The sequence below is a fragment of the Oncorhynchus clarkii genome, chromosome 9 (assembly GCF_045791955.1).
Source record: "Oncorhynchus clarkii lewisi isolate Uvic-CL-2024 chromosome 9, UVic_Ocla_1.0, whole genome shotgun sequence".
Taxonomy (NCBI): Eukaryota; Metazoa; Chordata; class Actinopteri; order Salmoniformes; family Salmonidae; genus Oncorhynchus; species Oncorhynchus clarkii.
This window is the reverse complement of record NC_092155.1, coordinates 14,240,519-14,262,436: the sequence shown is the minus strand read 5'-3', so window position 1 is coordinate 14,262,436 and position 21,918 is coordinate 14,240,519. Positions and strand designations below refer to the sequence as shown.

Sequence of the window (21,918 nt, the reverse complement as noted above, 5' to 3'; positions counted from 1 at the left end):
TATTCTGGTTTTCCAGGAATTCTGGTTGGAAGATTCCCGGATTCAAGAAGGAATAAGCAAGAAACCTGGTCCTGTGGATTCTGTCTATTGTGCTCATCTGATGGCTTCTACACACACCATGCTGATTGGAGACAGAGAGAAATAAAGAGAGAGTGTGGTGGGGACTCCTAAGATACAGTATTTTTGGAATGGAGGAAATTATTAGAACAAACTCTCACATCTTTCACAGCAAAGAAAGAGTGAGCTAGCGAGGGAGGGAGATGGGAGGGTCACAGCTAGGCATGTCGGCAGTGCTAAATCTGTAACTCGGGAGGTTCCGGAACAAAAAGTGAGCACGAGAGAGAGGGTGGTTGGGGAGTTCTAAAGTACTGGAAGACATATCATCGCATTTGTGTAGTGACATAGAGCAGTACAGACATTTACAGAGGTTGCACACATTGGCCCTCCCCTTCCCACCATTCACTCACTCATTTACTAACAGCCTGATAGTAAGCAGCAGCAGGTCATATACAGTACCAGTCAAAAGTTTGGACACACCAACTCATTCAAGTTTCTTTATTTGGACTATTTTCTACACATTTTGATTTGTTTAATATTCTTCAAAGTAGCCACCCATTGAAAAAACATGACATTAATGATGACAGCAAATAGTGAGGAAAGTCTTACCTGCAGTCTAAATTAGTTTTCATTTATCTGCCATCTACACTCCGTGGATGGGCTACCATCGCCTATCTCTGACCACGTTTTGAAGCAGTATATTCTCTTGGAAATAACCACGTCGTGTGGAGGCAGGGGAACAAATACAAATAGGCGAGATTCATTTGTTTAACAGTGCAAATGCTGCTCAATGATTGGCTGGAATTTCAGTTAGTAATCTCATTATTTTTCTTGTAACCTGTTTTGTTTGTAAAATTGTAAGCTTGACAATTGCAGGTGTAACAAGCATTAGAAAGCCATTGCTAATTTCCATCAATTTAAGACTTGCAATGTGTAACATGCATGAGCAGAAATAGTCATATGTAACCATTGTTGCAAATATCACCTGATGAAATGACATGCCGGGACAAAGTGGACGATTTGGAAGAAATGGCCTGATGATACAATGCAAAACCTACCTTTCCACATTCTTCACCAATGTGGAGAAAACAAGTTTGAAAACAGAGGCGTGTCCAAGGTTTAAAGGGGAAATCTCAATTTCTGAAGAATGTTTTTATTCACTATTCTAGAACAGCGACATTCCCACACATTTGCCAGTGGAGTCATAATTTCTCACTGTAGTAACTATTCTGTCCTGTGCAGTTTTCTACAAAATACATATCCCAAAAATAAATTTGACACCTTCATTTATTTTTTGACCCTTTTATTTGACAAAAAGTTGAAATGAAAAACGTGTTATGGTGACATCTTAATTAAACCTAATGTGGATTTAGTAGGATGGTGGACGTGGTTTGCCCCCTAATATTATCAGTTGTAACGTTTGATCACCTTTGAAAATTGCAATAAAAACCCACGAATGAACAGAAACAAAGTGTAGGGATCAATACAAACCTTGAGGGGTTTGACAAAAACCTAAAAGCCAGAGACTCAGAAGAGATTTCATGTATTCATAATTAATAGTCGAGCATCTTTCAGTGTGCCTGCGCATCTGTCCTCTTCACAACACCATCCCTCCACCCATAATCTCCATTCTCTGCAGAGGACAGAAAAGGCGTGAGTAAGATTTCCAATGTATTCATTACACATGACAAATAAACCTGAAAAACATAAAACACTAAATAAGTGCTAAAACTGGATTTAACAGCATAGCAAAAAATCTCACCACAGGCGGTTCTATGAAAGCGAGCCAATCAGAAGAGTGCGTTGGGAGAAGCCCCATTGATTGACACTTGTAGATAGCCAATGCCGAGCCAAGCAGGTTTCCTACAGAATAGACCAGCCCCTGAAGCCACTGCTGGTTAGAGTTCTCCAACAGCTTGAATGCTGAGAGAAAAGGCAACAGTGAGCAGTGGTAACATGCTGATACAATTTGATTTGACCTATTTTATGTCACATGCGCCAAGTACAACAGTGAAATGCTTACTTACAAGCCCGTAACCAACAGCGCAGTTAAGAAAAATAACAGTTTAACTATTTACAAAAATAAACTGAAGTAAAAAAAATTGAACTTTCAGTGATTGGTTTGTCAATGAAATAATAGCCACAGATCCCTGTATATAGGAGGCCAAATCCCCAGAAGGGAAGTTAGTGGTAATAATAGCATAGTGGGATTAAGAAACATGTGACTCAGAGTTTTGTACTGTTGGATAGTCTTCCAACGCCACTAATCTCTCCCCCATTTCTAACAGCCAGGAAACACTTGACATATCTCCCAGAAGATTGGGACCGAGCGACAATTATTATACTGTAACGAGGGTGTTCAAATGGGGTGGGGTGTAGAACGGCCTTGGGATGAGCGATGTGTACCTAACCTGAGCACAGGAAAGTATTATCCACACGTACCAACTGTAGCAGAACACAGGAGGTCATTGGAGATGTTGGTGGTTAGGGAACAGGGTATGAGTTGGGAGACCAGTAGGGAGTATCTGAAAGGTTCAGTCCTAGACTTATCAGTGAACCACGAAGATAACAGGAGACAGATTCACGGGCAATAGCTATTCTCACGGCAGTCACTTTAGGGACAGTAACTGAAGGAGTTGTAGTAATGGCAAAGGATAATATAGTAACAGCAAAAAGTAAACCATTTTTTGAGATTTTAAAAAACATTGATTATGAAGGGGTTGCCAAACTAGAAATAAAAAATGTGGAAAGGGTGCAATTATTAGCATTAGTGACTCTGGTGTCCCTTATCAAGACCAAACTTTGGGAGGCCAGATGTGGTGCAGTTAATGACACTCTCAAGTGGTCACCGACGGGATTGGTTCAATTTATAAAACAGGAAGTTTGGAAAAGAATACAATTTGAAATAGATAAGGGGGGAATTGCATCAGTAAGACAGAGATGGAAAGGGATTTACCCGTCATTGTAAATGTGTTTATAACCGATCTATAATTGTATTACATAGGTACAATTGAAATGTAAACTAAGCCTTTGTAGATATTTGATATACACAGTTTTATCCAGAGTGCATTTTGGCATATGTATATATTTTTATTTATAGAATTGTTTGTATTGTTTTTGGAGATTGTTAGAGGCATGTTAATCTTGAATATAGGCCAGTAATACTGCTAAGGTTCTGCAGAACAGCACTTTTTTTTAGGAGTTTTGATATTCTTATATTGTTACGGTACTTGTTGATACTGTTTGTAAGTATCCATGTTATGTACAACGTTATGCACTGAATTTGTATTTGAATGTGAAATGAAAATAAAAATTATTTTTCAAAAAAAAAAAAAAATCTGCTTACGATGTTGTATTTGAATGTTAACAATACGTTTATCGACGTCAATTACATTTAAAGGCGCTATCAAGACATGTCCCTAATGTAAACTGGGACTTTTGCTAATAGACTACAAATGTACTGAAGCAGCTGTCTAGCTTGATAGCATGCAATCTTAGTTAGCTACCGTTACTAGCTAGTTTCAGACATCTAGTAAACATTAGAGGTTAAATATTTAAAATGCCAACATTCCTTATCCTTTCAGACACGTTCCAACTACTGTTTAATATGCTTCTATATTACTATTGTGCAGCATTACTAGACAAATAATGGATAATCATCAAATTACAAGTAGTGAACACAACTTGAATGGACGACATATGATGGTCGAAAAAAAGTTTTAAAAAAAAATAACATACGATGGTCGGTCTCATAATGATGACGTTTCATGATTGATGTCGCTATTCACTGCCTTCTTGTGGGCAAACATAGTAGTTGAAAAATAAAACTTCCCCTTCAATGTTAATGGCGCATTACCGCCACCAGCTAGCTAGTCGGGGTGTTGAATGAGGAAATAAAAACATTACGGAAAAGGGGGTTAACGTCATCATATTAAATTAGACACGTCAACTAACAAAACCCATCCCACGTCTTCAAGTCCACTCCAAAATACATCCCTAGCAGGCTCAGTGGCCTGTGATGACCGTACATCACCCACAGGGTTTCTTGCAAGGCCTCGGCTGAGAAATTATGAAAAACCAAAAAGCATTCACAATGATTCCAATTTTCTTTGACATCCTCTTCGCTTGTGTTGTACATTTTATGACCATTGCAATTAATAATACAAAGTCCACCTTTAACATGTTGCATTTCACTATCCCTCGTTTGATAAGAAACCGCCACAGGTCGTGGTGGCTCTACTAAAATAAAACGTGATGATAATAATCATTATTATTTGGAGGGGTGCATATATATGTCCTGTTACACACAAGTGTGTAATGGAAATATTTTGCTTGTATATCCCAACTCTCCCTGAGACACCTGCAGGGAGTGGAGTCACGGCCAGGGTAAACATTGTCCAGCAACCCTGGAGCAATTGAGGTTAAGTGCCTTGCTCAAGGGCATAGCAACAGATTTTTCACCTCGTTGGCTCCCGTATTTGAACCAGAGGCCTATCGGCTATTGGCCCAACACTCTAATCTCAGGACTACCTGGCGCCGATAAGCATTTAGGGCTATTTTTCATACACCAGAATCATATTTTGACAATAACATGTTTCAAACAACATATTTCATTATAATTCTCTTTAATATATTCTCATGGTCATTTTATAAATCTATGTATTACAACATAACCAATATGGAATAAAAAGTGGTGTGTGAAATAAAAATATGCAAATAATTTTGATATATATAATAACATCATTATATTATATCAAATTATGATATTATATACAATTATTCATAATTTTCTTCTCAGATTTCCATTGAACATAAGGATAAAGTAAACAGAAGAGTGAAAAACAGGTTGTTCGTGTTGCAAAGGCACATTTGGGCAGTGGTTGTTGTAGGAGTCTATTTCTGTGTTGCTTGTTGGAGGCACATTGGTGCAATACTGGAACTTGTGCGTGTGTTACTTGAACAGGCACAACAGTGGTTAATGTACAATACTGCATGTCACTCATCCTGAAGGCACATTGGTGTGTGTGTTACTTGTACAGGCTGAGCTCGGGGCTGTGGTAGAGACACATGTAGGAGTCACACAGCAGCCGGCGAGCGGACTCTCTCAAGGAGGCGGGGTCTAGCCTGCCCAGCTCCTCCGCCGATAGGCTGAGGTAGCGGCCCACCTCTGGACACGCCCTCACCTGGGGAATGTTGAAACCGTTCTCCCCGCCTGGCCGTATCCATGGAAACAGAACATGGCAACTATTATGGGATGTCACGATCATATAAATTAAGAGTTTCATGGTTTCGGGGGCTATTTGAGATTTGCAGTACTGCAGATTTGCATTTGCCCTGTAATCAGGGAGTGATTCAGATCTGGAACACCAGGTGAGTAGACTCTCTGGCCAATCAATTGACTAACAGGAAGAAATGAAATTTAGCTGCAGGCTTTAAGGCCCCTTTTTAAAGTTGACATCTCTCACCTTCCCTGTCGGCCATACTGTCAAAGAATAGCCAGTCGTTGGGGCGGGGTCCATGCTTGACGAAGCTCACGTAGTGGCTGGTCTCGATGCACGTCACAGCAAAGAGAGCCAATCGCTGACGAGTTCCATGCAGTGGGCCGGTCCATGGACCCCCAGCCACACCCACCTGACACGGACTGTGGGACTGGCGCTTCTTGTGGATGTGCACCTAATGGAAGGATGGCGGGAGAAAGAGGAAGGGAGACAGAGGATATTGGTCCTGCAGTGTGTAGATGTAAGGGACTTTTGATGGAACTTTGAGAGCTGTACTATAGGTAATAATGGTGTGCTATGGTTACCTGAGTGTTGCAGGTGTGGCAGTACTGTTTGAGACGACCAGGTGTGATGTCCAAGTCGTCATAACACTCTAGACACTCCCATTCTGCTACTGCCTGGCAAATACTGCACTGTCTGAGAGCTAGAGAGAGGGGGGAGGAGAGAGAGACAGCGGGAGGGAGAAATAGAGAGGAAGAGATTGCAATAGGGGGAGGGAGAGAGAGAGAGAGTGAAGAGAAAGAGAGAGAAAGCATTAAATAGGTCATCAACAGGAAACCTGCCCAATAAAATGTCCTCATCTTTTAACATAGCAGGGTTCTTACCAGACGTACACCAAACATTAGGAACACAATCCTAATATTGAATTGTACTCCCTTTACCCTCAGAACAGACTCAATTGGTTGGGGCATAGACTCTGCAAGGTGCTGAAAGCGTTCCACAGGGATGCTGGTCCAAGGTGACTCCAATGCTTTCCACAGTTGTGTCAAGTTGGCTGGATGTCCTTCGGGTGGTGGACCATTCTTGATACACATGGGAAACTGTAATGTGAAAAACTCAGTAGCATTGCCGTTCTTGACACTAACCAGTGTGCCTGGCACCTACTACCATACCCCGTTCAAAGGCACTAAAATATTTTGTCTTTCCCATTCACCCTCAGAGTGGCACACATACACAATCCATGCCTCAATTGTCTCAAGACTTCAAAATCTTTTTTTAACCTGACTCCCTTCATCTACACGGATTGAAGTGGATTTAACATCAATATGTCAATCAATACATCAATATGTCATGGAAAGAACAGGTGTTCTTAAAGTGTTTTGTACACTAAGTGTACATTTTCACATATGAGTTTATATTGTAATGGGAATTTTAATATTGGTTATTAGAAAAGCACAAACTTCTGTGTTCATGCAAGTGACTAATTTAACGAATCCTCACAAAGGGTAATGCGTACGGCCCGGAAGTGGTCAGATGATGCGGATGCTACACTACAGGACTGTTTTGCTAGCAGACTGGAATATTTTCCGGGATTCATCCAATGGCATTGAGGAATACACCACCTCAGTCATCGGCTTCATCAATAAGTGCATTGTTTATGTCGTCCCCACAGTGACTGCACATACATATCCCAACCAGAAGCCATGGATTACAGGCATCATCCACATTGAGCTAAAGGCTAGAGCTGCCGCTTTCAAGGAGCGGTAGCCCAATCTGGACACTTATAAGAAATCCCGCTATGCCCTCAGACGAACCATCAAACAAGCAAAGCGTCTAAACAGGATTAAGATTCAACCCTACTACACCGGCTCTGACGCTCGTCGGATGTGGCAGGGCTTGAAAACTATTAATGATTACAAAGGGAAACCCAGACGCGAGCTGCCCAGTGACGCGAGCCTACCAGATGAGCTAAATGCCTTTTATGCGCGCTTCAAGGCAAGCAACACTGAAGCATGCACGAGAGCACCAGCTGTTCTGGATGATTGAGTGATAACGCTCTCGGTAGCCGATGTGAACAAAACCTTTAAACAGGTCAACATTTACAAAGCCGCTGGGCCAGATGGATTACCAGGACGTGTACTCAAAGCATGCGTGGACCAACTGACAAGTGTCTTCACTGACATTTTTAACCTCTCCCTGACCGAGTCTGTAATACCAACATGTTTCAAGCAGACCACCGGGTCCCTGTACACAAGGAAGCGAAGGTAACCTGCTTAAATGATTACCGCCCTGTGGCACTCACATTGGTAGCCATGAAGTGCTTTGAAAGGCTGGTCATGGCTCACAACAGCATCCTCCCAGACACCCTAGACCCACTCCAATTCGCATACCGCCCCAACAGATCCACAGATGACTCAATCGCACTCCACACTGCCACCTGGACAAAAGGAACGCCTGTGAGAATGCTGTTCATTGACTACAGCTCAGCGTTCAACCCCATAGTGTCCACGAAGTGAGTTAGTTAACGTCACTAGGGTAGGGGGCACTATTTTTACCTCCGGATGAAAAGCGTGCCCAAAGTAAACTGCCTGTTACTCAGGTTCAGAAGCTAGGATATGCATATATAGATTTGGATAGAAAACACTCTAAAGTTTCAAAAACGGTTCAAATAATGTCTGTGAGTATAACAGAACTGATATGGCAGGCGAAAACCTAAGAACAATCCATCCAGGAAGTGGGATTTTTTTATGTTTGTACTTTTCCACTGACTGCCTATACAATATCCCATGACTTAAGACTCAGATTGCACTTCCTATGGCTTCCACTAGAGGTCAACAGTCTTTAGAAATTGTTCAGGCTTGTATTCTGAAAAATGAGAGAGTAAGACCTCTCTGAGTGAGTGGATAGTGGAAAGTCCCCAGACCTGTTTACTGCGCACGACCGGAAGCGCACCTTTCTTGTTTTCCTTTTATATTGACGAAGCTATTGTCCGGTTGAAATATTATTGAATAATATGACTAAAAACAACCTGAGGATTGATTATAAACATCGTTTGACATTTTACTACGAACTTTAATGATACTTTTGGGATTTTTCATCTGCCTGTTGTGACCGCCTTGGAGCCATTGGTTTAGTGCCAACAAAACAGAGGTTTTAGGATATAAAGAGGGACTTTATCAAACAAAACTAACATTTATTGGGTAACTGGGAGTCTTGTGAGTGCAACCATATGAAGATCATCAAAGGTAAGTGATTAATTATCACTATTTCTGACTTTTGTTACTCCTCTACTTGGCTGGTAACTGTTTGTAATGTTTTGTGTGCTGGTCGCTGTGCTGTCCTCAGATAATCGCATGGTATGTTTTCGCCGTAAAGCCTTTTTGAAATCTGACACAACGGTTGGATTAACAAGAAGTTGATCTTTAAGCCAATGTATAACACTTGTATGTTTTTGAGTTTTTATTATGAGCATTTCTGTTTTTGAATTTGGCGCTCTGCAATTTCACCGAATGTTGGCCAGGTGAAATTCCCTAGAGAGGTTAAGGACTCTGGGACTAAACACCTCCCTCTGCAACTGGATCTTGGACTTCCTGACGGGCTGCCCCCAGGTGGTAAGAGTAGGCAACAATACGTCTGCCACACTGATCCCCCTCAGAGGTGTGTACTTAGTCCCTTCCTGTATTCCCTGTTCACCCACGACTGCATGGCCAAACACGACTCGAACACCATCATTACGTTATCTGACGACACAACAGTGGTAGGCCTGATCACTGACAACGATGAGATGGCCTATAGAGAGGTGGTCAGAGATCTGGCAGTGTGGTGCCAGGACAACAACCTCTCCCTTAATGTGAGCAAGACAAATCAGCTGATCGTTGACTACAGGAAAAGATGGGCCGAACAGGCCCCCATTAACATCGACGGGGCTGTATTTTATTTATTTATTTTTATTTCACCTTTATTTAACCAGGTAGGCTAGTTGAGAACAAGTTCTCATTTGCAACTGCGACCTGGCCAAGATAAGGCATAGCAGTGTGAACAGACAACACAGAGTTACACATGGAGTAAACAATTAACAAGTCAATAACACAGTAGAAAAAAGGGGAGTCTATATATACATTGTGTGCAAAAGGCATGAGAAGGTAGGCAAATAATTACAATTATGCAGATTAACACTGGAGTGATAAATGATCAGATGGTTATGTACAGGTAGAGATATTGGTGTGCAAAAGAGCAGAAAAATAAATAAATAAAAACAGTATGGGGATGAGGTAGGTAGGTGAAAATGGGTGGGCTATTTACCAGTAGACTATGTACAGCTGCAGCGATCGGTTAGCTGCTCAGATAGCAGATGTTTGAAGTTGGTGAGGGAGATAAAAGTCTCCAACTTCAGCGATTTTTGCAATTCGTTCCAGTCACAGGCAGCAGAGAACTGGAACGAAAGGCGGCCAAATGAGGTGTTGGCTTTAGGGATGATCAGTGAGATACACCTGCTGGAGCGCGTGCTACGGATGGGTGTTGCCATCGTAACCAGTGAACTGAGATAAGGCGGAGCTTTACCTAGCATGGACTTGTAGATGACCTGGAGCCAGTGGGTCTGGCGACGAATATGTAGCGAGGGCCAGCCGACTAGAGCATACAAGTCGCAGTGGTGGGTGGTATAAGGTGCTTTAGTGACAAAACGGATGGCACTGTGATAAACTGCATCCAGTTTGCTGAGTAGAGTGTTGGAAGCAATTTTGTAGATGACATCGCCAAAGTCGAGGATCGGTAGGATAGTCAGTTTTACTAGGGTAAGTTTGGCGGCGTGAGTGAAGGAGGCTTTGTTGCGGAATAGAAAGCCGACTCTTGATTTGATTTTCGATTGGAGATGTTTGATATGGGTCTGGAAGGAGAGTTTAGAGTCTAGCCAGACACCTAGGTACTTATAGATGTCCACATATTCAAGGTCGGAACCATCCAGGGTGGTGATGCTGGTCAGGCGTGCGGGTGCAGGCAGCGAACGGTTGAAAAGCATGCATTTGGTTTTACTAGCGTTTAAGAGCAGTTGGAGGCCACGGAAGGAGTGCTGTATGGCATTGAAGCTCGTTTGGAGGTTAGATAGCACAGTGTCCAAGGACGGGCCGGAAGTATATAGAATGGTGTCGTCTGCGTAGAGGTGGATCAGGGAATCGCCCGCAGCATGAGAAACATCATTGATATATACAGAGAAAAGAGTCGTAGTGGAGCGGGTCGAGAGTTTCAAGTTCCTTGGTGTCCACATCACCAACTAACTATAAATGGTCCAAACATACCAAGACAGTCGTGAAGAGGGCACGACAACCTTTTCCCCCCTCAGGAGACTGAAAAGATTTGGCATGGGTCCTCAGATCCTCAAAAGGTTCTACAGCTGCACCATCGAGAGCATCCTGACCGTTGCATCACCGCCTGGTATGGCAACTGCTCGGCATCTGACCGTAAGGCGCTACAGAGGGTAGTGCAAACAGCCCAGTACATCACTGGGGCCAAGCTCCCTGCCATCTAGGACCAATATAAAATACAGGCAGTGTCAGAAGGAAGCCCATAAAATTGTCAGACTCCAGTCACCCAAGTTATAGACTGTTTTCTCTGCTACCACACGGCAAGCGGTACCGGAACACCTAGTCTAGGACCAAAAGGCTCCTCAACAGCTTCTACTTCCAAGCCATAAGACTGCTGAACAATTCATGAAATTGCCACCGGACAATTTACATTGACCCTCCCTCTCCCTTTTGTACACTGCTGCTACTCGCTGTTTGCTTGTTACCTATGCATAGTCACTTCACCCCCACCTACATGAACAGATTACCTCAACTAGCCTGTAACCCTGCACACTGACTCAGTACCGGTGCCCCCTGTAATATAGCCTCGTTATTGTTATTCTTATTGTGTTACTTTTTATTATTACTTTTTATTTTTTGCCTACTTGGTAAATATTTTCTTCTTCTTGAACTGCACTGTTGGTTAAGGGCTTGTAAGTTAGCATTTCACGGTAAAGTCTTCACTTGTTGTATTTGGCGTATGTGACAAAGTTTGATTTGACATTGACTCTGTACCGGTACCCCCTGTATATAGCCCCGCTATTGTTATTTACTGCTTCTCTTTAATCATTTGTTATTCTTATCTCTTTTTTTTGTAGGTATTTTCTTAAAGCTGCATTGTTTGTTAAGGGCTTGTAAGTAAGCATTTCACCGTAAGGTCTACACCGGAACCCTCAGTGACAAATATATGTGACAAATAACATTTAATTTGATTTATCAGAATCCGCAATTTGGCAGTACGCCCAGACCTTGTTTTGAGAACGAACAAAAGATCTCTCAGTTTCAAGGTCTCATCTTAGAGAGAAGACTCGTGAGGTGTTGGTCTGTCACATGAATGAAACAAAATAGTAATGATAAATGAATTATGCAAATATAACTTGTCTGTGTATAGTCATATAGAAGACAACTGCTGGGACTGCCCAGGCAGAGCTCCTGATTGACATGTGTACTATGATGCATTGAGTTGGTTGGAACCTCTCCACCGTGCTGACAATAAACAATGATTCATTAAGAATGACTTCCAGTGTCCCTGTGTAAGAATTTCCATGACAATATCTTTGGTTCTTACTGTCATCCAGCAGGTCTGTAATGTCGATGGTGAGTGAAGGCAAGATGGCGTCAAACATCTTGAAGTCCTTCCCAAACCTAGGCATGAGGAGGGGGAGGCAGGAAGGGGCCTGGCGGAGGGGAGAGTCAATCCATCAACACATCAACGTAGAGTTTGTTTGTGTATCTACTATGTCGTCTTGTGTTGTTACCTCAGCAAACTTTAGTCCCGCGTGGAGAAAAGATGTCTCTAACAGAGTCTGAACACTGGCCACCCTCATGAGTACTGCAGGGGAGGAGAGAGGGATGGGACAGAGGGACGGAGACAGAGGGACAGGGGAAGAGGGAGAGAGGGGAACGGATGGAGGGAAGAGCTGGTAGAGGTGACACTCCTGAGGCTGCTGCTTCTGTGTCACTGACCTGAAAGGAACGAGGGGGAGCAGGAGAGAAAGTGTGTATAAGAGAACGAGAGAGAGGGGGGAGGGGGGAGGGAGAGAAAGAGAGGGAGGGGAAGGAGAGAAAGTATACCTGATCTTCAGAAGAGGTTCAACCCGGAGGAGCTGGAAAAGCTTGTTGAGGAACTCTTCTGGGTCTGACAGAAAGAAGACAGACGTGTTTAAAAACACTCACTACCAATGTTCCCTCAAATATCAGCCTGCGCAGAGTGGCACGAAATTCAACTTCACTCAACTTTCTAGAGTTAAATAACACTATCAACATTTCCCCTGAACACAGTCCCTTTCTCTCCCTCTCCATCCTGTTGACACGGGCATAGAGACAGATGGACGGACAGACAGCCAAACACCCTCTCCCACGGACGGACGGACACACACACACACCTTTCTCCTGGTTTGTGAAGCCTGTGTCACTACTCTCAGCCTCCAGTAGTCTTCTCAGGGCCATGGTTTTACTGGCACATACATAGCCAAACCTGAACGATACACACATAGCCAAGTACATTCATAAAAGCTATTCAAATTCACTATATAAATACAAAGTGACACTGATGTACAACAGAACAATTTAAATCACAATATATGCCTATACATAAACATCCATTGTGAAGGAACACACACACACACACACACACACACACACACACACACACACACACACACACACACACACACACACACACACACACACACACACACCTGCGTAGCGGGTTGACTATCTCACAGCGAAGCAGGTCCTGGGCTTGGCTGCAGTGGGGGCCGTCTGAGGGGTTCGAGGGCCACAGCAACACCCAGTCTACTGAACTGCAGCACGAAAACAGACTGAGGGGGAGAGAGAGGGGGAGAGAGAGGGGGGAGGGGGAGAAAATAGTTTAATTAACATGAATGCATCCAGCATTCCTTCTAGTTTAAAAAACAACCTTAGATTCGACATGATAACATTGCCCAATTTTACATTTTTGCACACACAAAAAAGCATTTGATTGCATTATCTAATCCTTAATTCGATTCTATCGGAGTGTTCCGGTTCTAACTGAGGGTTCCGGTTCTAACTGAGGGTTCCGGTTCTCAACATCCTATTACATAACTGAATAACAATTATTGGCTTAATAATATCACAAACAGGACGGAGGGAGAATGCCAGCGTATGGTCACCTGAATAGTGAGGCGTCCAGGTAGCAGGAGTTGAGGTGGCCTTGGATGCCTCTCTTCCAGCCCTGGTACATATCTCTGGCCTCGTCTCCCTGGATTGGAGGGGTGTGCTCCTCTACGCGCTCACTGCCCCACTCGGCAAACGCTGGTGGTTGGATTGGTCATCATGTTACATGGTATGGAGACACACACGCATGCACACACACTCATAGAGACAAAAATGTGTCACACACACACACGCAAACCCTCGGACGGATGTAACTCACCCCTGCTGAGACTACAGCTTCTGGGATGGAGAGAGCAGGAGGCCAAGAAAACAGAGACTCAACGGGGCGGGAAAGGGAACAGAAGGGAGAGAGCCGAGAGGCACCGCAGCTAGCAGAAAGAGGAGGAGGCAGCTAGGACTGTTTCGGTGACCGTCTTACCGCCATACCGGCGGTCACGAGTTGTGACGGCAGTGAAATTTCACGTGACCGTAGTCACGGTAATTAGGCTTCTCCATGCTGTGATGCTGATAATGGTCATTGGTAGCCTACCAAACTTGCTAACTGGTACTCAGCACTCTACTGTCTAATCACTCTGACATCAATGCAAATCTAATCAAACACTTCATGGGAGCCCATGAGCTCAAGTTGCGCAACATTTCTATAAGCTATTAAATTGTGTGAGAAAACAGAGTGATGGCATCTATTAAAAAGAGGAGGATCACATCAGCTTTCTATAGGCCAGGCCAGGTATTCCCAAACTGGGGTACGCACAATGCCGTCTGAGGTACGCCAAATATAAATGTGATTCACATAATATATATATATATATATATATATATATAATATCCCCCCCCCCCACACACATTTTCAAACAGTGCATTTATATTTTCCAACGAGGCTATACATTTGGGTGAGGTTTTTTTCCTCGCCTGAATAGCCTTGTTTCACTGCCAAAAATAAAATTGGTGGTCAAGATACCAATATCTAATATACCGTATCTGTACTGATGGCGCAAAAGCCATGACAGGGAGACATAGTGGAGTGGTAACACGCGTGCAAGCAGTTGCTCCCTACGACACTTGGGTACATGGCAGCATCCACCGAGAGGCTCTTGCTGCCAAGGGAATGCCTGACAGCTTGAAAGACGTTTTGGATACTACAGTGAAAATGGTTCACTTTGTTAAAGCAAGGCCTCTGAACTCTTGTATATTTTCTGCATTATGCAATGATATGGGCAGCGACCATGTAAAGCTTTTACAACATACAGAAAGAAGTGCGCTGGTAATCAAGGGGCAAAGTATTTAAACTTTTTTTGAATTGAGAGACGAGCTTAACGTTATCTTTACTGACCATCATTTTAACTTGTCTGACTGCTTGCATGATGACAAGTTTCCTCACACGACTGCCTATCTGGGTGATGTTTTTTCCCCTCGCCTGAATGATCTGAATCTAGGATTACAGGGACTCTCCGCAACTATATTCAACGTGCGGGACAAAATTGAGGCCATGATTAAGAAGTTGGAGCTCGTTTCTGTCTGCATTAACAAGGACAACACACAGGTCTTTCCATCATTGTATGATTTTTGGGTGTGCAACTGAACTCAAGCTTACGGACAATGTCAAATGTGATGAAGCGAAACACCGGAGTGAGCTGGGTACGCACTTACACAGGTACTTTCCCGAAATGAACGACACAAAGAACTGGATTCGTTATCCCTTTCATGCCCTGCCTCCAGTCCATTTACCGATATCTGAACAAGAGAGCCTCATCGAAATTGCAACAAGCGGTTCTGTGAAAATGGAATTTAATCAGAAGCCACTGCCAGATTTCTGGATTGAGAGAGTTTCTTGCAATGGCAAATTGCGCTATTAAGACACTGATGCCCTTTGCAACCACGTACCTATATGAGAGTGAATTCTCGGCCCTCACAAGCATGAAAACTAAATACAGGCACAGATTATTTGTGGAAAATGATTTAAGACTGAGACTCTCTCCAATACAACCCAACATTTCAGAGTTATGTGCATCCTTTCAAGCACACCCTTCTCATTAACCTGTGGTGAGTAATTCACCATTTTTGATAAACAAATAAGGGTTTATATGCAAGATGGCTAAATAAAGAGCAAAATTATTGATTATTATTATATTACTATTTGTGCCCCGAGATCTTTGAGCTCTTTGTCACTTCCCACGAGCCGGGTTGCGACAAAAACTCACACTCATTCTTATGTTTAATTCATGTACTGTTTAGTGTGTGTGTAGCAGGCTTACAATGATGGCAAAAAACAATATTTGAGAGTGCACTGACCCTGGTGCTAGAGGGGGTACACAGCTGGAGGTTGAATGTTTGAAGGGGTATGGGACTATACAAACTTTGGGAACCACTGGGTTAGGTCTACTATATTTATTTCTAAACTTTCCTAATATTAAGTACATTTCTTCTCTTTGCAACAGTATATATATATATATTAATATATATATATATATATATATATATATATATATATATATATATATATATATATATATATATTAATATATATATATATATATATATACTGTTGCAAAGAGAAGAAATGTATATATATATATACACACACAACAGTATATAACCTACCTGGCTGGCATGAAAAGGAACCACGGGGGAAAGGAACCTCCATTTGCTATTTAAGTGCATAGATGACATGTATTTTTTCCCCCTCTATCCCTGTTTCGAAACATAACACATTTCACACATATGTCATTTAGTATATGTAAAGACATGATTAAATCAAGAATAGTGTGATGAGTGACAATATTAGCCTATCACTTGTGAATGACGCCCAACTTACGGCAAGAAACAATGCCTTTTTTAAAATAATATTTTTATCATAGGCCGCACATCTCATGTAGCCAAGCCCATAAGCCTACATGTTTTGATAAGGTTTGTATCACAATGAAAGTGACCAAATTACTTTTTTTAAAGGAAGCACATTAAATCTGCCTAGAAGGCCAGCATCCCGGAGTCGCCTCTTCACTGTTGACGTTGAGACTGGCGTTTTGCGGGTACTATTTAATGAAGCTGCCAGTTGAGGACTTTTGAGGCGTCTGTTTCCTCTGGGTTGAGAGCTAGGGTATTCACAAGATAAGTAGAGTCTTTGTATAGGGCTGTGCTTGAATAAATACAGGTGGTGTACTTCCTCTCAAGGGGCCACTGACCGAAATAGACCCAATGGTTTCCTCTCTTGGTAACTGTGTGGTTCATGCTCGGTGTGTGTATGAAAATGTCTTAGGTGTGACTATACCTCTTCCGTCCCGTAGGACACTAGGTCCCTTTAGGGTGAGTAACTTCAGGTTCACAGGTGAACGGTTCGTGACGCGCACCCGTGGGTGTAAAACTAAAAACAGTTGCAGAGAGGAGAAACTATACTCTCCCTCTAGTTCCCCTGGTCTTATGCTTCCCCTACCCCGGAGTTGGACGCCCGGTTGAGTGCTTTTTAACAAAAAAATGTTTCTCCCACTCCAGCTGTCGGCTGCCAAGAACTACGCCGGTGCCGCGGCTGGAATCAGCGGGTTGCTGGCATCCGGACTGCGCTGGAAGGGCGGCACCTGTAGGTCATAGACCTGAAGCAGTGGGAACCTAGGCTAGCTCATTCATCTCAAGGGAGTTGCATGAGTCAGGCAAGACAACACACACACACAGATAACACACACAACACACCTATGGAGTTGCAGCGCTCCACCTGATTGACCGGTGTCTCAGGGGCAGGGAATCTGGAATCCCGCCTGCAGTTCCGGAGTTTGACGAACAGCCCCTTGTTGGCAGGGCAACGGAAGTGGCGTTCGCCAAGGTAACTGCCGTCTGTTCCAGCGGTCAGTTCCTGGTCCTGAGAGAGGAAAGTAAGCAGATAAATATGTTACGAACACACACTAGACATTTTTTGAGTTTTTAAGGGTGCCTTAGTTGAAAATGCTTGAATACCGCTGCTTTACAACGTTGTCATACACTGATTGACATGACACAATTACAGAGTTGATGGAATTACAGGGAGTTGATGACACACAGTGACAGTGTTGACAGTGTTACCGTACCAGCTCAATTCCTGACACCAGTTGTGAAACTCCAATGATTCGTCCAATCCAACGAATCACTCCAAAAAGGGGTGGGTCATTCACCTCCACCATGGACCCCACCTCCAACTCAACCTCCAATCCCGCGTCTCCGTTCTCCTCAGCGTCCAATCCGTCACCTCGACCCGGAGAGAGGGGACCGGGCGAACCGTTCAAGAGCTGTGGTTGGTTGGTGGTCGGGGAGGGCAGGGTTTGTGGTTTGATGGTGGGAGGGGTTGGGGGAAGGGGGTGAGTTTTCATGAAAGGTTTGGGGCTGGGGAGGGGTGGAGGTTTTAAGGCCAGTTTGGCTGAGAGGAGTTGGGGGGGCATCAGAGCGATCTTTGGGGTGGAGGCAGGTGAGGATACAGGAGCAGGTGGTTGGGTGGGTTTGAGGACCGGTTTGGGGTTCTGGAGGGGGGGAGTGTGGCGGCGTGACCTTGGTTCTGCGGGGGGGGGGGGGGGGGGGGGGGGGGGGGGGGGGGTCAGTAGAGGTCAACAGTCAAACACAGCACACAATTCAAAGCCCGGTAGGAGGAAAATGAAAGAGAATCAGGGGTAAAGGAAGGGAGGACGTCAGTCATCTAACAGTCATGATTTTCCACAACGTTTTGTTTTCCAATTACACCCTCTCTCATAACTGTCATAATAGTAACTCAACAGTAAACCAAACAGGATCTCTGATCTGCCGTAACATTTGAACCAGGGAGTGACGTACCAGGGGACACCTTGGAGATGGGTAGCAGGCAACCATACAGAGAAGAGGAGATGGAGCACAACTTCTCTCCTTTATATGAGCCATCCCAGTTACCAACCGCATTGTCCTGCGTATAAACAAACTGATTAGCGCAAATATACAGGAAACATTGACTGTTAGATGAAGAATATAGCCTAAACATGTGTGAATGTTATCCACAAAACACTGTATTTTGGGTGTCTTAATACACAATAATGACTATAAAATCTAAAATGTGTATAATCACACCGATTGTATTTTTATATACAGCCGCACCCTCCAGCAGTAATACTGACCAGCAGGATTCCTACGAACACCCCAGTGGAGGTCCGTCCAGGCAGGGCCCCACAGAACCTCACCTCTCCCCCATGGACAGTATCCTCCAGAGGGAAGCACACCCTGTGGCCCACCTGGAAGGGTGGTGGGGAGCTGGGGTTTCGAGCCAGGACTGGGACTGGGGCCAGGCTGGGAGACGATTCGGCCGTTCTAGCAATGATGTTACCAATGGGGGGTTGAGGCTGAGGAGGAAGAGCGTTGTTGTGATGGTCGTCATTGGCACGGGACCAGCGTCGTAGCCTAATCTGATTGGCCGGTAGGAAGAGGGCGGAGGCTTCGGGACAGGTGAAGAGCTGGTGGCCTTTGTAAGAACCATTACTGTTGCCTCTACCCACTGCTGAGTCCTGAGAGAGAGAGAGAGAGAGAGAGAGAAAGCTAGACCCGAGTCATTTGACAATTTTGGTAACTACTGTGTGACAGTGGCTAACTAAAATACAAGTAAAATGATTTTCAAGACAATCATCAAAGAGTGAAAGTTTGTTGTTATTATCTGTTGTCTATAGCTAAAAACACCACGTTAGCAACAATACCTTCAGCTGCACCCCAAACAACACAGCAGTACTTCCTCTGGTCAGCGGTCCTCGATACCTCAGCTCCGCCTCCGCCAACTCTCCTGGTTGGCCCATCTGGACATAGAGGGGGGTGCCTAGGGGCAAGGCAGCCAATCGGTAAAGTTGCTTGGGGTTAATGAGCAAATTGAGGCGGGACTCTGGATCAGATACAGGCTCCAATAGGCCGGTCAGGTCGGTGGGGACTTCTATAAGCAGCTGTTTGTCAATCTTTACCATACAACCATAGTCTAACACCTGAGGGAGAGAGAAAGAAATGAGAGGAGTGTATAACTTGTCAATCTTCAGCTGCTTGACAGTCTTGACATACTGGTATTGTCAAATACCTGATGGAGAGCGAGAGAGAGAAAGAGAGAGCGAGACAGAAGGTGGTGGGGGACAAGGAGAGAGAGGAAGCGCGAGAGAGAGAGAGGGGGGAAGGGAGAGAGAGGGTGGTGGGGGACAAGGAGAGAGAGGAAGCGCGCGAGAGAGAGAGAGAGAGAGAGAGAGGAAGGGAGCGGAAGGGAGAGAGAGGAAGAGAGAGAGAGGAAGAGACAGGGGAAGGGAGAGAGAGAGAAGAAGGGAGGGAGAGACGGAGGGTAGTGGGGGACAAGGAGAGAGAGGGAGGAAGGGAGAGAGAGAGAGCGAGAGAGAGAGAGAGCAAGAGAGTAGGAGAGAGCGAGAGAGGGATGGAGGGTGGTGGGAGACAAGGACAAAGAGAGTGCAGAGAAAGAGGGAGGGAGAGCAGAGAAAGAAAGAGGAAGAGAAGAGAGAATATTCAAACACAAGGAAGAGAGAAGACAGGCGTGATAAAGTATTCATTCCTTTTCTTACCTTTACCCACAGTTGGTCGCCCCTGCTCCTTCCCCCCTCTTGCTCCTGACAGAGGTTCCCGCGTAGCAGTCGGATGGTACCTTCCAACTGGTCCTGAATCTTTAGGTTGGAGACCACCAAGTACATCTTTGGGGGTTGCCGTCTCTTGTGGTCCTGGGCCCCAGACATTGTGCTGTGAGTATGTGTCCTCAGTTGAGTAAACTCACCTATCCATCAGCCCCAATCTGTGTGAATAGAGCAGGTGGGTGTATCTTGTGGCATTGATGGTGCGGTCACTAAATGGCACAACATAGCCTCAAAAAGGTAGATTATAAACTAGTTATAAAACATAACCTGCACATTTTACCATAACCTAATCTCGGACCAGAGCTGAATCTCGCGTGAATGTAGTTACAGGATTTTGGGCGTCTATCAGACGTATGCTTATGGCTAGAAAGGATCCAGTTTTTGTCAGATTAGACTTTCCCCAATAGGTAGGGAGAATTGACGTAGCTGTTAGGGGAATCAAGCTAATTAAGGTTAGGAAAAGGGTTAGGGTTAGCTAAAATGTATATATATACTTTTGACGTAAATTTGACAAAAGCTGGAATCCTTCTAGCCATAACTCTACAACAGCCCACATCGCAATGTTGAACATGTCTGGTAGCTACGGTCACGCTACCTGACGATTCTGACGCGTTACTAAATTAGCTACCAAAACGAGTCATTCTACCTCACAAACCATGACGAATGGGAAACAGGTGCCATATCGGTTAAAACTCGCCTGAAACTAATATATTTACACATTATTTGACAGTTAATAATAACAACACTTACCAATTTCACCAACTTTTAGATCAACCAAAACTTTCATATAACATAACTCACGAAATGTCCCAAAACAGAATGAGGACCAATAACGAGCGAGAAGAGTTTTACATATAAATCGTTCTGGCCAGTCAGAGAGGTCTGTGGGTGTGGCTTAAACAGAGGGGAAATTCCACAGCTCTCAGTTCATGTCGGAAACTGACGTATCGAGAATAAAAAGGTAGGCCTGGTTCTTTGAGCTTCATGACACTTTGAGTACGAACTAATAGGCTACACATTATCATAATCTTACTAAAGTAGTAATGCACTACCAGTATTTAAAGAATTTGATTGCTTAGAAGTAATTACAAAATCTCCCACATCTAAGTTCATTTTTATATGCATTCATTTATAGTCAAGCAAGCTTTTATTATAAGGTAGTTCAGAATAGACAACACATATTAATCTCTTTAATACAAACTCAGTACAAAACAAATAATTGCATTATCATAAGTTATATTGCATTCTCAGGCCAAAGGTGTAGCTATGTGTGAATGTTTCAATACATTTGGCAGAGAAGCCTACTGGCCAGAACCTCCTCATCCATTTCAGTAACATAACACCATTCTGATTATATGCAGCACCACTTATTTCAAACATCCCTTTAAGGGAACCAATCTAGAGTTTCCATATACTCTGTCATTTCCCAAGAAGGCCCTTTCAATGTCATGTATTGCCTTGAACCCACTCTGTGTGTCTGTCATTAGTAATAAGAGGATGTTGTTAAAGGTCTTTGGTTAGGTGTCTGCTATACAAAGATCACACATAGATACATAGAGTAAGTAGTACATGAGTAGAGAGTCATTAAAAACACAATGAATAAATGATCACAAATTATCGCCAACCAAGTATATATATATTTGACAGTCTGGATTGTGGTTTAACGTCTTCAGAAAACAGAAAGGAACCTACTGGAACCAGAAATCAACGCGGGCATTTCTAACACAAAATTGTTTGGTCGGGTGAGTGTTGATGATTGGTTGGAGAGGTCAGAACAGAGGAGCTGATTGGTCAGTCAGTGTTGAATTCACCCTTACCGGAGATGACTCCTCTCTT

At 43.8% G+C, this 21,918-nt stretch overlaps 1 protein-coding gene and 1 long non-coding RNA gene across 2 annotated transcripts; both read right to left on the bottom strand.

Moving 5' to 3' along the window:
• Positions 1-1,296: 1,296 nt before the first annotated feature.
• Positions 1,297-2,627, bottom strand: LOC139415948 (uncharacterized). Its single transcript, XR_011635042.1, has 2 exons — positions 1,820-2,627; positions 1,297-1,690 (listed from the first exon to the last, which is right to left on the bottom strand). It is a non-coding gene; the product is annotated as an uncharacterized lncRNA (long non-coding RNA).
• Positions 2,628-4,665: 2,038 nt separating this feature from the next.
• LOC139415930 (cylindromatosis (turban tumor syndrome) 3) lies at positions 4,666-20,903 on the bottom strand. The gene is made up of 16 exons (XM_071164110.1): positions 20,833-20,903; positions 20,017-20,240; positions 19,165-19,440; positions 18,595-18,978; positions 18,281-18,386; positions 17,548-18,008; positions 17,177-17,342; positions 13,492-13,633; positions 13,036-13,158; positions 12,721-12,812; positions 12,410-12,473; positions 12,094-12,301; positions 11,904-12,012; positions 5,861-5,979; positions 5,523-5,730; positions 4,666-5,269 (listed from the first exon to the last, which is right to left on the bottom strand). The coding sequence occupies exons 2-16, from the start codon at positions 20,182-20,184 to the stop codon at positions 5,085-5,087; spliced, it is 2,811 nt and encodes a 936-aa protein (XP_071020211.1). The 5' UTR covers positions 20,185-20,240; positions 20,833-20,903; the 3' UTR covers positions 4,666-5,084.
• Between the last annotated feature and the right edge of the window lie 1,015 nt (positions 20,904-21,918).

Bases quoted from the DNA above. Each gene is read 5' to 3' on its own strand.
- LOC139415930 (XM_071164110.1), bottom strand. From the start codon at position 20,184: ATGTCTGGGGCCCAGGACCACAAGAGACGGCAACCCCCAAAGATGTAC. The intron at 18,979-19,164 runs GTATTGTTGCTA...TCTCTCTCTCAG, and splicing joins TGTTTGGGGTGCAGCTGAAG to GACTCAGCAGTGGGTAGAGG. The intron at 12,813-13,035 runs GTGTGTGTGTGT...TGTATCGTTCAG, and splicing joins ATAGTCAACCCGCTACGCAG to GTTTGGCTATGTATGTGCCA.